At 42.1% G+C, this 14,933-nt stretch overlaps 1 protein-coding gene across 9 annotated transcripts in view; it reads left to right on the forward strand.

Annotated features, from left to right (window-relative positions):
* Nucleotides 1-14,933, forward strand: part of camta1b (calmodulin binding transcription activator 1b) — a 252,264-nt gene that overhangs the window by 221,754 nt on the left and 15,577 nt on the right. The window contains exons 12-24 of one of the 9 annotated variants that reach the window (XR_006031365.1): nucleotides 4,044-4,201; nucleotides 4,600-4,793; nucleotides 5,039-5,117; nucleotides 5,276-5,639; nucleotides 6,029-6,432; nucleotides 6,596-6,750; nucleotides 6,908-7,154; nucleotides 7,913-7,984; nucleotides 8,140-8,160; nucleotides 8,358-8,557; nucleotides 8,763-8,837; nucleotides 9,223-9,253; nucleotides 10,558-11,438. Coding sequence is in view for 7 of the 9 variants with exons in the window: in XM_042090380.1 (XP_041946314.1) it covers nucleotides 4,044-4,201; nucleotides 4,600-4,793; nucleotides 5,039-5,117; nucleotides 5,276-5,639; nucleotides 6,029-6,432; nucleotides 6,596-6,750; nucleotides 6,908-7,154; nucleotides 7,913-7,984; nucleotides 8,140-8,160; nucleotides 8,358-8,557; nucleotides 8,763-8,837; nucleotides 9,223-9,253; nucleotides 10,558-10,590 (2,033 nt within the window). In the remaining 2 variants the exon portion in view is untranslated. Of the gene's footprint in view, nucleotides 1-4,043; nucleotides 4,202-4,599; nucleotides 4,794-5,038; nucleotides 5,118-5,275; nucleotides 5,640-6,028; nucleotides 6,433-6,595; nucleotides 6,751-6,907; nucleotides 7,155-7,659; nucleotides 7,985-8,139; nucleotides 8,161-8,357; nucleotides 8,558-8,762; nucleotides 8,838-9,222; nucleotides 9,254-10,557; nucleotides 13,114-14,933 lie in introns of those variants that run through there. The other 8 variants (XM_042090382.1, XM_042090380.1, XM_042090381.1 and 5 more) reach the window with 8 other exon arrangements.

The following is a 14,933-nucleotide window of genomic DNA, read 5'->3' on the forward strand; positions in this document are numbered from 1 at the left end:
TAAGGGTGGTTTGATTTTACACGCTTACTGTCACCAGGGCAGTGGTGGATGGATAATCTTACTCCACTTGTGCCTTATTTTCTTGTTGAAGCCAAACGAATGTAGACTACATTAACATCAAGTCAACAAAATCAAATTAACTTTTCAAAAAGGGAGACACAAATACGTAGGCTAACCTATGTGTTCAATTGCTGTCATATAGTGACTGATTTAGTTTTCCAACATAGAGATAAGTAACTTCAGAAATGTAATGAATAACAGTCCAGGTTACATTTCACACTTCTGAATACACGAGCCCATCTCCCTTTGCCCTATGCACAGTCTGTTTTCCATACAGGATCGGGTCAGTTCGGGCAGGTTCATTCCGATTTCAGAACCAAGAGTTGCGAACAGCGACACAAGCGCTTTGGGCTGATTGTGGGAAACCAAAAACGTTACACGATCACTCCACATTGTAGGCTAATAGGTTACTCTATGTGAGCGTCTAGACAACAAAAAGCTCCTTAATGTCGATGTGTCAGAGTCCGTTAAAGCAACCTGTTGACACTGTTTCCAAACAATAGCTTACTCGATAAAACTGTAGTTTTGCTTTTCACGTGGTTCATTCATTGATAGCCTCAAGTAATGGCACATTCTTCTGCAAAACCTTATGCCCGATGAATAAAACAAATCGACCCACTTAAATCTTTATGTTAGACTTGTTACATGCCACCTAAGTCGTAACTTGTTCTTTTTGCCTTTATGTTCAGACCAGTACTTTGTTACTAGGTCAGAATAAAAACAAATCTCTTGACTAAACTGATGGGATTTCCTGCAGTGAGCAATATGAATGGGCATACAAATCTCCATTGTCAGGGAGATTATGAAAGCAGATAGCTGAAAAAAAAAATAACTGCAATATTTGCGACATTCATTTCTCATTTCTACTAAAAAGACCAGATGCGAATGAACTAAAATGTTACAACAGAGGTATGACAGTTTTAGTGAAATTGCAACAATGAGTCTGATGTTGACACACAGTTTACAGAGCACCTGTAACACCAGACACCCCTTGGAATATTTGAATGTCTCCTTATGGTAACACTGTAACACTGTCAATGTTCTCTTTATAATGGTGTTTTAAGGCACGTGGATACTGTTCCTGTTTATAGGGTATTTGTTTTGGGGTTTTCCAGTTATCATCTCTGCCCTACATTAAGCCTCCAAACATGAGATCTGTGTGGGGGAGTAGAGTCATTACAATAATCAGGACTGAAAGATTATGGACAGGCTAAATAATGGCATTAGAAAGTTGATTTGTCTGGCCTTGTCTAAAAGCACCTGTCAATATGCTGTAATCTCTTAACACCCCAGCAACACGGCATCTTCTTAAGAACTTCTGATCTGAGATCAGTCCACTGAATCCTCTTATAACACATTATTGCATATTAGGTTCCATGTACAGAACAGTGTTTGCTGTTATGTGTTTTTGGTCACATGACTTCACTAGAAGCGTTCCTTCCTCATTAGAATTGGATTGCCACTCTTTTTGAGTACATCACTTTTGGGTTTCAACTTGTTGTCATCTTGTGTGCTGGTACCCCAAGGCAGGACATTTCTCACCATTAAAAACAGCAGTGGTGCCTTAATACATGTATTTTTTTTGTTGCTCAGCCCCTTAGGATATGAGAGGTTGAATCGAGGGTTCAGTGTTTTAATTTAGCTCACAGCAGCGAGTGAGACTGTGGAAGGCAACAGGTGGAGCAGAGCTTGTTTGTGAGTCTGAGAGGCTGAGTGGCTCTGCAGCTTCACTGTGCACTAGCCGTTTTCACTAGTGCAGCCGCTGGATATACCCTCACTTTTAGAATGATGCAACACTGAGAAACCAGGACAGGCCCTGCAGAGGGAGGAGGGGAGGTTAAGTGCCTTTTTTTTTCAGAAAACAGCGAGGGCTAGTGGATTTACCCCGGCAACAAGCTTCCTGCTAAGTAAATGAAAAGGGAGACTTCTTTGCAACTCTTTAATTCTTTGTTTTTGTTTTTTCTAGATTTAGCTTTTCTTCCTTTCATTGAATTTCTGCATGAGGAGTGTGTGTGGTAATGGCAAAAAGCCACGTTAAAGAGCAAAATTCTACCAAAAATGTTCTTGCTACATTGTTCAGTAATGCATAATTGTATAATTTAGCACCTTGTGTAAACAATAGATAATAACATTGTGATTGTTTATATTTACAGAAAATATTTGGGGAAAGGAAGTAGTTTGTTGTGGTTCCACCAAATGACAAACAATCTGATCAAAATAGTGTCTTTGAATGATGGTGTATTTTTACAAAATGTACTTGCATTCTAAATACACTCTCTGTGCCAGTATGTAGTTATTGTGTAGTTACACATTGCTATATTTTCTGTTACATTTAACATACACTATTATGTTACACTTGAATGAATGATAAAGAAAGTGTAATAGGAGAGATGCCGTTAAGACAAGAGGCAAAGTGATATCCATCTTTAACAAATCCTCATTTACTCAGTGGCATGAGAGTTAAAGAGCTTGTGCTTTCTAAGCAGTAGGCACTAGTCACATTTGAATAGAATATGCTGTTTTTTGCTCTATAATGCTGTTCTATGGTTGGCTCACTGAACACAGCTTTGGGTGCTGCTCTGTGATTGGTCATCTACTGTCTGATAGAGAAGTAGCGGAGGCAAGGGGATGAGTAGTTATTATGTCACAGGTTCTTGCTGTAGCACCCCCCACCCCCGTAAGAGAACAAATTCGTAAGAGAACGAATGTAAGGACACAGAGGCTGAGAATAAGACACATAGTGAATGAGAGCGAAGAATAGGGTGTAAAAGAGTGCAAGCTCAGGAAGGGATTAGGGAGAGAAGAGAGGGACAGAGAGGGATAAACAGAGAGAGGCAGAGAGAGCGATAGAGGGAGAGAGAGAGGGGGGGAGAGAGAGAACCCAGCCGGCAGCAGGTGGAGATGACATCATTTTCACTGCAGCAACACTGCAGCACTATGTGAACAAAGACACATTGCAACCCACTAACACTGAGCGTCGTTGGCTATTACAGACTGCCACAGCCAGCATCTTACACATGCTACACATGCTACACCATCAACAGTCTGTTCCCAGAATTGATTAGCAACTGATTACAAGATCTCATTGTGATTGCACAATAAATTGCACAACTTTTAATTTTTGGAATATGGCATTTTTCTGTTTACAAACCACAGAACTAAACACAGTGGTGCTCTATACAATTAATAAACATTTACAGTGGATAAGACATCTTTTACCAGTATGAAGAGATGTATTTTAAATTTTATTATTTCTTATATTTTCTTACCAACTCTTATGTTATTTTCTATTATTCTATTATTACATATGATTTTCATCTCGCCCTGTTTTGATGTTAACTTTGAAATTGCATTATTTTAACATTTTATTTAACATATATTTAAGTTTATTAATACTATTGTCTTTGTTTATTTTTTTTTTATTTATTATTATTATTATTATTTTTTATTTATTGTTTAATTATTGGATATTTACATTATTTCAGAAAGCCCCTTGAGCTTTTACCAGAAAGATTTTGTGTATATACTGTATATAGAAGTCTTATTTTTTATCATTGTACTATGATTGAGTATTGCAGTTAAGTAGTCAGGTGGGATTAACAGATTGTCAATCTCTTTAGGGAATGCTTCTTCCAGTCATTGCATTTTACTATAGAGTTCAATCCAATTAGAAGTTCATGTTTTATTCATGTCTGTTTCCAGTCTGGAAAGCACTAGAAACCCATACAGAGGGCCCATTCACATTTTATTAACACAGTACACAGGTAGATGTGTTTGCTGCTAACGAAGGCATATGACACACTCACTCAGACTTAAATAAGGGAATCTGTTGCATGTGCTTACTGCTGCCAAATGCTCATCCCTACCAGTTGAGCTAGAGAGGCTGTTATGTTTTTTTTTTTTCATATAAGTATCATGACAATGGATGTGAGGCCTGACTTGACTGTATCTGTCTGTGTATCTGCCTGCCTGCCCGTCCGCAGATAACCAATTCAGAATGTCCATCCTGGAGCGGCTGGAGCAGATGGAACGCAGGATGGCCGAGATGGCCGGCCAGCAGTCGGCCAGCGGAGGGTCGTCTGAGAGTGGAGGAAGTGGTGGGGGTGGAGGAGGTGGCGGTGGAAGTACCAGCCAGTCACAGGTAATCTACCTTCAGGAGTAAATATTCTGAGTCTATATAGTAGATGTATCTAAGGGAATGAAACACAGCCTTTTTTATTGTGATTGTTTACCCCTTAGACCTGACAAAAATGCAAGGCAAGGAAAGTTTATTTATGTAGCACATTTCATACATTTCATAAAAATGTATAAACAAAAGCAAATATAGCAAAGCAGATAGCAAATAAAGGTATAAAAGGGCAATTTAAAGCTAAAGTCACAGTTCAAGTTTCCTTCTCTATGTAAGTATTCTTCATTTATATTTCATGCCGATGCAATTTGTAGAAAATGACCTATCATCCGACCACGTCAGTCTTTTCATAGATTCTATTCAGGAACAGGAACACTTTTAACTTTTGAACTCTTCCACCCGGGGGCCAGGATGTGGTAAAAACCCAGGCAGGAAGCTCCTTTGAGGGGCGTGTGGTGGTGGTTTGTGAGAAGATGATGAACCGGGCCTGCTGGGCCAAATCCAAGCATTTGATCCACTCCAAGACGTTCCGTGGCATGACTCTCCTCCACCTGGCAGCAGCACAAGGCTACGCCACCCTCATCCAGACCCTCATCAAGTGGCGGTGAGGACACTGACATAAACAAACACAGAGGCGTCAGTTTCAACGGTCTCTGGCAACAGATTACTGTAACTTACCTTAATATGTAAGAGTATTACCTTAATATGTAGCGTCTCAAGAATTGACATACATTTTAGAATAGGTTATTGGAAGTTAAATTATGAGAAGTAAAATAAAGTTGAATGAAAAAGGGCTAAATTCAGGTGTACAAATGAGTGATATTTAAATTGACCTCCTCTTGCCCACAGCACGAAGCATGCAGACAGTATTGATTTGGAACTGGAGGTGGACCCGCTGAATGTGGATCATTTTTCCTGTACTCCCCTGGTAAGTGATGGGATGGTGGTGAAAGATATTCAAGCTTAAAATGAAAACAAATCCAACATTTCTGATACTTAGAGGTGCAACTTCTCAAAAAACAAAATCTGGTTGTAGTCTGTGATGCTTCAGTCCCCTGACCAGACCTGCTGACATTGTCTTTCCAGATGTGGGCATGTGCCCTAGGCCACGTGGAGGCAGCGCTGCTCCTCTACAAGTGGGACCGGCGGGCCCTGGCCATCCCTGATTCCCTGGGCCGCCTGCCACTGGCCATCGCTCGTTCGCGTGGTCACACGCGCCTTGCCGAGTGCCTGGAACACCTCCAGAGGGACGAGCAGCAGCAGCAGCAGCATCATCATCATCATCATCATCATCGGGCGTCCAGCCCCAGCCTGGCCTTCCCTCCCGGGTTGGACGGAGCGCACGCAGACAGCTGGGTAGAGGTGTGGGGCGGAGAGGCGCTGTCTGGCAGTCTGAGGGGAACGGCAAACACCAGCAGCTCCAGCTCCATCACGACCACCACCACCCAAGGTAAACCTGGCCACGTGCCACGCTCGGAGAGGAGCCATGAGGGGGCAGAGCACATCTAATCATCTGGAGGAGTCGAGAGCTAGGAAAGCTAGCCATACAGCATAGCTAATGATTTATGACTCTCGGTTTCACTTTAAACGGGTTTTATGATTGATGTTTACTTTTTGGTCTGGGCAAATAGATACCTGTGTGTATTTCCTACTGTTGATTACCAAGGGTGTGTGTACTTAGCCGTTACAGCAGTGATGAGAGATTGGAACACACTGAGCGATATAAAAGCATCTGTGGTTATTATGCAACATTTTGTTTAACATTAGTTTCTATATTGTGAGTGCCTGTGAACTTCAAGCAGTCTTATTTCACAAAAGATTTTTTTTATTTTCTAAAAGATCTAAGAAGACCCAGGTCTGAGCCATCCAGCTATTATGCCAGTGAGGCCCAAGGCGATGGCCCAGTCACCAAGAAACACAAGCCCAACCCTGAGACTTCTTCTCTGGGCATGGAACAGCTGAGTCAGCGGCCCAAATCCAGTCCCCCCAAAGTACCTCGAGAGAGCGGGGCTGACAGGGAGGTCAGAGATGGAGGGCAGTCTGGAGCCAGGCAGGGGGCCTCCACTGGTCGTCTGAGCTGGAAAGCAGGATCGGGCAGGAAGGGGGCCGGGGTCTCTGGAGGTGGCACCCTGGGGAAGGAGAGGCTGGCCAGCCGACTGAGGATGCAGGAGGTCTCCGGGGCCGGAGATGTTTCCGAGCTGCTCTCCGGTCAGGAGAATATGGAAAACACAGAGGACCTACAGGTATTGACGTCATTCTAAAGCTCAACTACCTCAACTCAACTACCTACATTCACTAGTTGTGCTAAAGAATATCAAGCCAAAACAAACCTGGTTTTGACAGTGAAAATAATCTAAATCCAGTAGATTTCAAAGGCACCTTCATGAATTTCTGATGGTTTTACAGATGAACATGATGACTCTGGCTGAACACATTATTGAGGCCACACCTGAACGCATCAAGAGAGAGAACTTTGTCCCAAAAGACACCACACCTGTTGACAGCTCTTCAGTCAACAGCACAGTGAATTGGTTGGCCAGCTACCTTGGTGATGCTGAACGGTGAGTTCTAATAAGTTGGAGTAGTTATAAACGACATTTTATAATTAATTAAATGCACCTTCATGCCCAATTTGCAGACTTTTATGAAAAATGTCATGAAAGACAGTGTTCTCACAAAGGGGAAAAAAAAACAACCTGGTCTTCGTGTCCACCCCAGGTTCCCTTACAACAAACTAGGCGGCACCATCCCGGGCCTGGGCTCCGGTTCGTCCAGCGGGACCCCCGAGCTGGAGGGCTCCCTGGGAAAGCTGGGTCTCCCCTCCCTGGCCGACTGGACAGCCTTCCTCAGCGTCTCTCACACCAAGGCGGAGCAGGACCTGGCCCAGTTGGCCCTGAGTGACCCGGAGCAACGGGAGCTGTACGAGGCCGCTCGGCAGGTCCAGAGCACCTTCCGCAAGTATAAGGTAGGCTTCTGGATGAGTCCAAAGCCACTATGTGTCCTCAGAGAAACGTTGTAACCTCTTTGTAGTAGTTGTCTGTGGGCAACTGTGCTGTCTCCCTTGTTCTGGTGTTGGTTGTTGGTCTTGGCTTTCTGTCATGTGGAAGTGTTTTTTTTTTTGTTGTTTTTTTTTTTGTTTTTTGGTTCTGCAGACGTGGAGGTTTGTCCAAGGCGTCACAAAAGGGAGTAGACTTCTTAACACTCGTTGGACTGCAGGGCTAATAGCACCCTTCTGTCCTCTGTGTTCCAGATTTTGTTTTTTCTTTTATGTGTTCAATTGTTTCGTCAGTGGTTTGGTTCCAGAAATCAGGCTCAGTCACTGGTAGTGTGTAAAGCATGGGCAGAGCTGCTTGAGACTAGCATGGCCTGCTTACGAGGAATGATTTGCATCGCTGTCTCTCTGTGTCACTTCTGCTTCAGCTAAAGCGTCTTCCCCCTGTTGTGATATCTCCCTATTTTCATTTCTCCAGATATCTCAGAGGAACTCTGGCACTGGTCAGGATCTCTTCTCTCTTGTCCCTGCCCCCCCTCTCTGTCTCTGCTCTTGTGTTTCAGAGTCTTGAAATGACACAACTGGATCAACAAGACACAACAAGATGGACTCGCAACAAGGAAAAAGTCACCCTGCCTTTCATGTCTCTGTATCAATGCTAATTTGTTCTCTCCCTCTCCTCTCTCCCTCCTTCCCCCTCCTTTCTTTCTCTGTCCTTCCCTCTCCTGCAGGGACAGCCACTCCGCGAACAGCAGGAAGTGGCAGCCGCTGTTATTCAGCGCTGTTATAAAAAATACAAACAGGTATGGATTTAGAAAACAGACTATACTCAGCATACACTAGCTTTATCTACAGCTCCTTTGTAAGGGATCATGGAGAGAAGTATTCACATGCAGTATTACAAATGCAGTGCACCAAATGCACCTTCTCCTTACACCCTCCCTCTTTCTCCCACAAGCTGACCTGGATAGCCTTGAAGGTAATGGGATGCTTTCCTCAAGTCCTGGGATATTTTCTGAGCCCATCAGAAAATGAAAAAAAAAAAAAGATTTTATTCATTCTCTGTTTGAAGAACTGCTTTGCTGTACATATCTGAAGGCTAACAATCAAAATGTTGCTAACAAAGGAGATCTCTTAATAACTGTCTATCTCCCCATCCCCACCCGACTCTACCAGTATGCACTTTATAAGAAGATGACGCTGGCCGCCATCCTGATTCAAAGCAAGTTCCGCAGCTACCACGAGCAGAAGAAGTTCCAGCAGAGTCGGCGTGCAGCCATGCTGATCCAGCAGTACTACCGCAGTTACAAGGAGCTGGGCCACCCCAGCCTCCCCAGCCGTGCCCGCACCGCTGCCCTGGTGCAGCACAAACTCAGGTAGACATCTCCACCGCCACTGCCACGCCCCTATCCCAAATGACCCCAAACCATTCAACATCTTAAAAGAGGAAGTTGGAATGTACACAAAGCAAAATAGCTTTTTAACAGCTAGCTTTTAAAGCATGGGAAAGATGCCACTGCGGCAGGGCTGGGTGCCTATAATCCACATTTTGGTTTGGGTTTGTGTGTGTGTGTGTTGTAGAAGCAGTCTGTGGACAAAGAGGCAAGACCAGGCTGCCAGGAAAATTATGAGGTTCCTACTGAGATGTCGTCATAGGTGAGCATGAACACCTTTCTTCCTTTTTTCCCCCTTTCTTTAATAAGAATATATTCAGTTTCTTCTTGATCGGGAAAGTACAGGGGTCTATTGTACACATACATTGCCATGTCTATAGTCTAATAGAAACACTATTCCAGTTGTGACACTGAGCATGATGTTTTAGAACTTTAGCAGCAAGGCTCAGAATGACATTCCTAGGAGAGTCCACCGTGTCATTGGCCTTACACTCCGTTAGAGGATGGCTAAGGGTTCCATCTAGCACAGCACAGATTTGTTGCAACTCCCTGTGTTGTTCTGCCCTCTTCCTCTCCTGCCTACCCCACCTCACAGTGCCCTGTGTGTGCTAATAGCTGTCTGGTGTTGTTTTACTGTTTATGCTAAGCCCCTTGATGGACCATAGACTGTTCAAACGGGTGAGTGCAGTGGCAGCATCTCCAAGTTTATGCCCCCCCCCCCCTCTATACTTCTCCCCTATAAGTCAACTCTTCTCTCTTCCTCTTAGTTGAGTTTCATTCATTTTTTCTCTCGCTGTCTAACTTTCCTTGCCATCTCTTATCCTCAAGAAGGTCTCATTAATCGCTCTTGCTATGATCTCTCTCCTTCTCTCTCTTCAGTCTCTTTCTCCGATTGTCACCCCTCTCTCTGATCTTCATCTCTCTTCCGCCCTGTCCTCCTCCTTTTCCCTCCTTGCCCCTTTTCCAGTTTATCTTGCTTACTGCTTGCTTGCATGTCGGCTGCCTGCTGGAGCCGGTGTAGTTTGAATGCAAGAGTGGGGGTGGGAAACCAGTTTTATCGGCTCTAACGCGGCAATAGTGTCCCAGCGCTTCCCTCTCTGCTCTGGTTTATCCCCCTCCCATGTTCCTACCCGCTGTCTCTCTCGCCATGATGATGACGCTTCTAGGAGCACTTAGCCATGGACTGCCAGATAGTGGTGATGGCATTGCATGACTTGCCAAAAGAGATTGAGGCCTTGCTTTCTTTATAGGGGGCATGCTGTGTTCAATGATGTCAATACTTGTTGGCTGCCTGTTTTTCTTCTAGTCTTGTATATGATTCCGGGGTGTGACAGGAAATGTGTGGGTGTTCCAGCTCTCAAAGTCAAGGGAGCAAAACCACTGTGAACCACCTAAGGACCATCACTGTCCAATGTGTCTATCATTCATAAACAGTGTTCACCTGGGAAGCTGGAAGTTATTTTGCTGTATTTTTTTCTCTGTAAAATGTCTTTGTTAAGAGTTACTTTCTCTTGGTGTACTGTATATAACTAACATTTATAGTGAAGCTGTTTGCTGTATTGTAAAAGGTAACAATGACATATGACAGGTAATGTGACAAAACAAGAGCTAGGAGTAGTCCATCACTCAACATCCTATATTGAATCTGACCATTATCACTGCACAAGACCTAAGTAGTCCAATTACATTTTAAGAGCTAGATGAATCTTTCCATAGATCTGTGACCCTAATCCTTCTTTCCAGAACACCACTGCAGCACGTATCTAACTGTATTTTAATTCAGAAGACAGGGGTATAGTCATACAATCAAATGAATCTATCAAATTAATTGATATTGTTTTAAGAAGAAAAAAGTGTCATGTGTATTTCTGCATTCATAAAGTGCTCTAACTAATTAATTAAAAGCTGGAATCAACTACAGGTGACTGACAGCTTTGCTTCTTCTGTGTTTTGTGTCCTCCTCCTCCTTGTATCCCATCCAGGGCGAGAGAATTGAGAAAGGCCAAGGAACATGAGAGCTTGCCGAAGAGCCCTACCGCAGTGTGACATCTCTAAAGACTTCCTCTTCCTCCCTTTTTTCCCTCTTTCTACCGGAGATGAACATTTTACAACGGACAAAACAAACTTCTGTAAACAACAAAACAAGGATACATGTGATTACTACGACTTACAGTTGTCTACTAAAGCTACAGCATCTTTTTTCTCTTTCTATCAAGGGGAAACTGGAGAGTTCTGTCAAACTCAAGACTCTTCTGGGGAAATATAATATTCAATCCATGGCATTTTTGCACTCTTCATAGATTTTTTTTTAAAGAGCAAAAAAATAAAATCAAGAAATGGGAAGAAAAAACAAAAGGATAAAAGAAAGGAAATACTGAATCGAAAAACACATCTGAAGTCTAAGGTGTTCTTTTGGTAGCAAGTGTAAGATATGGAACATGAGCGTTTTCAGACGGAAATGACTTTGCATATACATGCATAATCATGCTGGAACCTGCTTCTGATAACATTTTTTTGTAAAAAAAAGAAGGAAAAATCAATTTGAAACAAAGAAACAACAAAAAAAAAAAAACACCATAAACCAAATGAACTGCCTCATCTCCTCGACCATATGCATGCAATTATTTTCCATAGGCTCAGTGTATGAACTTCACCCATCTTTGTTTCTGACAAGCCATCCTCTTGTTCAGTGGAAGGGGTTGGCCACAGATGAATGTAGGAGGGGTCAGGGCAAAGACAGTGTGGGGTGTGGTGGAGTGCCTGTGTCAAATTTTGTGTCTTTTTGGGGGCATCGGGTGATGTTGAGTGGGAGGGATAAGTCAGATATGGGGTTATCCCTTTGTGTGTGTATGTGTGTGTGTGTGTGTGTGTGTGCGGGTGAGCACTGACTTTTTAATGAATCCTTTTCTTACTGTCACCTCGCCGCTGGCCTGACTTTGTGAGTCCTGTGTTTGTTGACTTTAACCTGAGAATAATGCATGTGTTTGAGCAACAACGGCTCCTGCATGCTGATGTAACAAGTTTGTGTTTTTGAGTTCTTATTTTTTATATTGTGGCGTCGTTCTCAACCTCCCCGTTGACTGCTACTTCCCTTTCTGACGATGACCTTTTAGTACAGATCTTATCAGTGTCATGGGAAAATGCCACTGTTGTGGGAAATGACATGTCATGATTAGTTTTGTATCTTGCAACTTTGTTTTTGCTCAAATTTGTACTTTTCATATGTTTGTTTTCATTTTCAAATATCTTTGCTCATGTTAATTATTTCTAGAGTTTTCTAGAGGTCAAATCTCTTTTGTGCCACAAAGCCAATATTTTTGCTAGTTGCCATCTTTGTTGTGCTGTGGTGTGGTATCAATAGTTATCATTGTTGCTGTCATTTTATTTTGATGAACTCTTGAAAGCTAAAAAGTGGCTTTTGGGGGAATGATCACATAACATTGCCTTGACTTCTTAAAGACTTTCCAAAAGGTCCCTACTTAAGATCTCTCACTGGAGATGAAATCCATATTTTTGACTATTGATCGGCCTCTGTACATAAAGAATTGATGTGAGGATGCATGGAATTCCAGAACCTTTATCTGAAAAGGATTGTATTTAAGAAAATATATTATTTTATTCACAAATGGGGTAATAACATGATAAGAGACAACAACAAAAATATATTGTATAGTTTTGTTCGAACGCCCAAGAGGTATGGTTGTACTGTTTGTACATAATGTAAATATCTGATGCAAAGACAGAGCCATGTGCATGAGTCCTGACCGACACAAAATATGTTTAAAAAATGACATTAGTGGCTATAATCTGTACAATGAACTCCAATGATTTCACTGCAACATTTTCTTTCATTTTTTTCTTTCATTTGAGGAGCATTAACTGAAGCATGCCATTTCTGCAGAATAAGGACAAAAGAAAAAAAAATGTAGAGCTAGAGGAAGGCAAATGAATCCCTTCAGAAATGATTTAGTTACTTGTTTATCTGTTTTGAGCTACCACATATATTGAACCCTTTTTATTTGCCAATGGTGCCCAGCAATGTGAATACTCTATAGATTAACAGGAGATTATTTAATCTTTATGCTCAAGAACAAGTGATCACAAGAATACAAGATGTTAAGTCACGTTACCTCGTCATGATGCCACATTTTCACCATCATGTTGAAAGATCTTAATAATTTACCAACGAACGAAAACCACATAAGTCTCTAGTACTCACTGGCAGTGATAGCAATCAGTCAACATGACCACCTTTCCTACACTTAATGCTGAACATGAAAAATATTCCACTAAGGATTTTAAAATACTGTAACATTGTACAAGGATAAGAGGATGCTGAAATATGAGGATTGTCCATTAGGGAGATATCAGCCAAAAGAATCGAAGATGGACTCACCACTGGTTGTTATCGAGATGCATAATCTGTCACAGATCAGAATGTAGTGAAAATGCACCACAAAATTCAATGAAACTCAAGGTTTGATTTCATCCACTTGATATGAATGTCTGTCCCCAATAAACTGGTTTTATGTTCAGGATTTTTTATTCAATCACAAAAATTGATTTATTCCCAAACCTCTTTCCTGCAACTACAAGGCAATAGTCTATCACCTTTGTGAGGAACATGTAAAAAAATAGCTTGATGTAGCTTGGCATTTCAGAAGACAAGGGATATGACTACAATCCATTTGGATGGGATAGGAATGGATTTTGTGCTCTGTGTTCAACATGACGTATTTAACGTGAACCAGAACTAGAGCATACAATTTAGACCAGTAGATTTTCTGAAGACTGTAACGATATGGTAAGGACAATTAGAATGACATGAAAAGTTCCTGAGCTTTAGGGCTGTTTAAATCTTCATTACAAATTTCTTATTCATTTTTTATTGTTTGGAATTATGTTTCTCACATTGGTTTCCTTGTTTGCGTTGTGTTTTGATTTCCACATGCATTACCGTGACTTGTTTATGTAGAAAGTGCCTAATACTAGCCTAAAGAGCAAGCCAACATCAGGATTTTACATATTTGTCTGTAGTGGGGTCATTGTTTCCTTTTTAGTGTGTATGGCAAAATATACCAGAAGAAAATATTAGACATATATAGGGATAAAAAAATAGATCTAATCTCTTTTAGCCCACTGCTTGATTTATTTCTCTCCAAAGCATGTTCTGAATAGACTTATCTCTTCTAGACACAGATTGCTGCCAGTTTGCCAAGTGCCCATAAACCTCTTGTATTTAACTCATGAAACTGCCCCCTAGTCATGTGGATTATGGAGTCACTTGTACACCCAGAGATTCTGCCCACGCTCATTAATCCTATCACTGATTCCAAGAGACCACATCTTTCAATGTTCTGAAAACAGTGATATGTTTCAGAGGTTTGCTGGGAACAGTCTCTAATTCACTATACAACACACGTCACCAAACACATTTCATTGACCCACCACCACCTTCAGACCACTACTATACTGAGAGAGAAGGTATGAGTTTGATGTCATGGTCAGAACACAGACTTATTTTTGCTTTGCCCATGCGAAAATCAGGATGACTTGTAAACTCATTTCCAGATTTGGCACATGTTCATTTCATTCCCACCTGCCTGTACCTGGGGCTTAGATGTTCTTCCAATTTTGCGACATGCATACGTACGTACCTCCAGGATTTCACTGAATATCATCGTGAGCATGCACACGCATGACTCCATTTTTACCACTGAGACACATTCACATCAAGGGTGCTGCTTTTCTCGGCCACACAATGCCACATGCGACTGCTCAAGCTAGGCCACTCTGTACAGGGCCCCCTTAGAGATATGGGCAAGCTTGTGTCTTATATTTCACTCAGGGTTCAAGAAGGAGCAGGGTGACGCCCAGAGGATAATTGCTTGAGAGTAACAGGGTTGAGCTCAGTCACAAACTTTCAGACGCCAGGGGATGGGCTGTGGCACCGCATGGGGTCACTGGGTGCGGGTTGGTGGAGTCAGGGGCAGGGGCGGGAGATCAACCACCTCATATCACCCAGATAACTTTGATTGTTTTAACACAAATATCAAAGTTGATTGATTGGTGTCAGAAGCTGCAGACATTGACAATGGTAGTAAGAAAGTAAGTAAGTAAATAAGCAAGTAGTAAAGCACTGCCAAATCTGCACAGGGATACTCAGTGGTAAACCTCAGTATTTATTGAATAGATAGATAGATACAAAAAACGATATTATTGGTGTGGTGTTCTCCACTTATGGTATACATTGTTTTCCAACACAATCCCTCTTTCTCAGCTGGCAGAACATGACACTAGCAGTGCCAAGTTCATTTGCTCAGATCCCAGGGAACACATGTACTGACAAACGTATGCA

The sequence above is a fragment of the Alosa sapidissima genome, chromosome 4 (genome assembly GCF_018492685.1).
Source record: "Alosa sapidissima isolate fAloSap1 chromosome 4, fAloSap1.pri, whole genome shotgun sequence".
Taxonomy (NCBI): Eukaryota; Metazoa; Chordata; class Actinopteri; order Clupeiformes; family Clupeidae; genus Alosa; species Alosa sapidissima.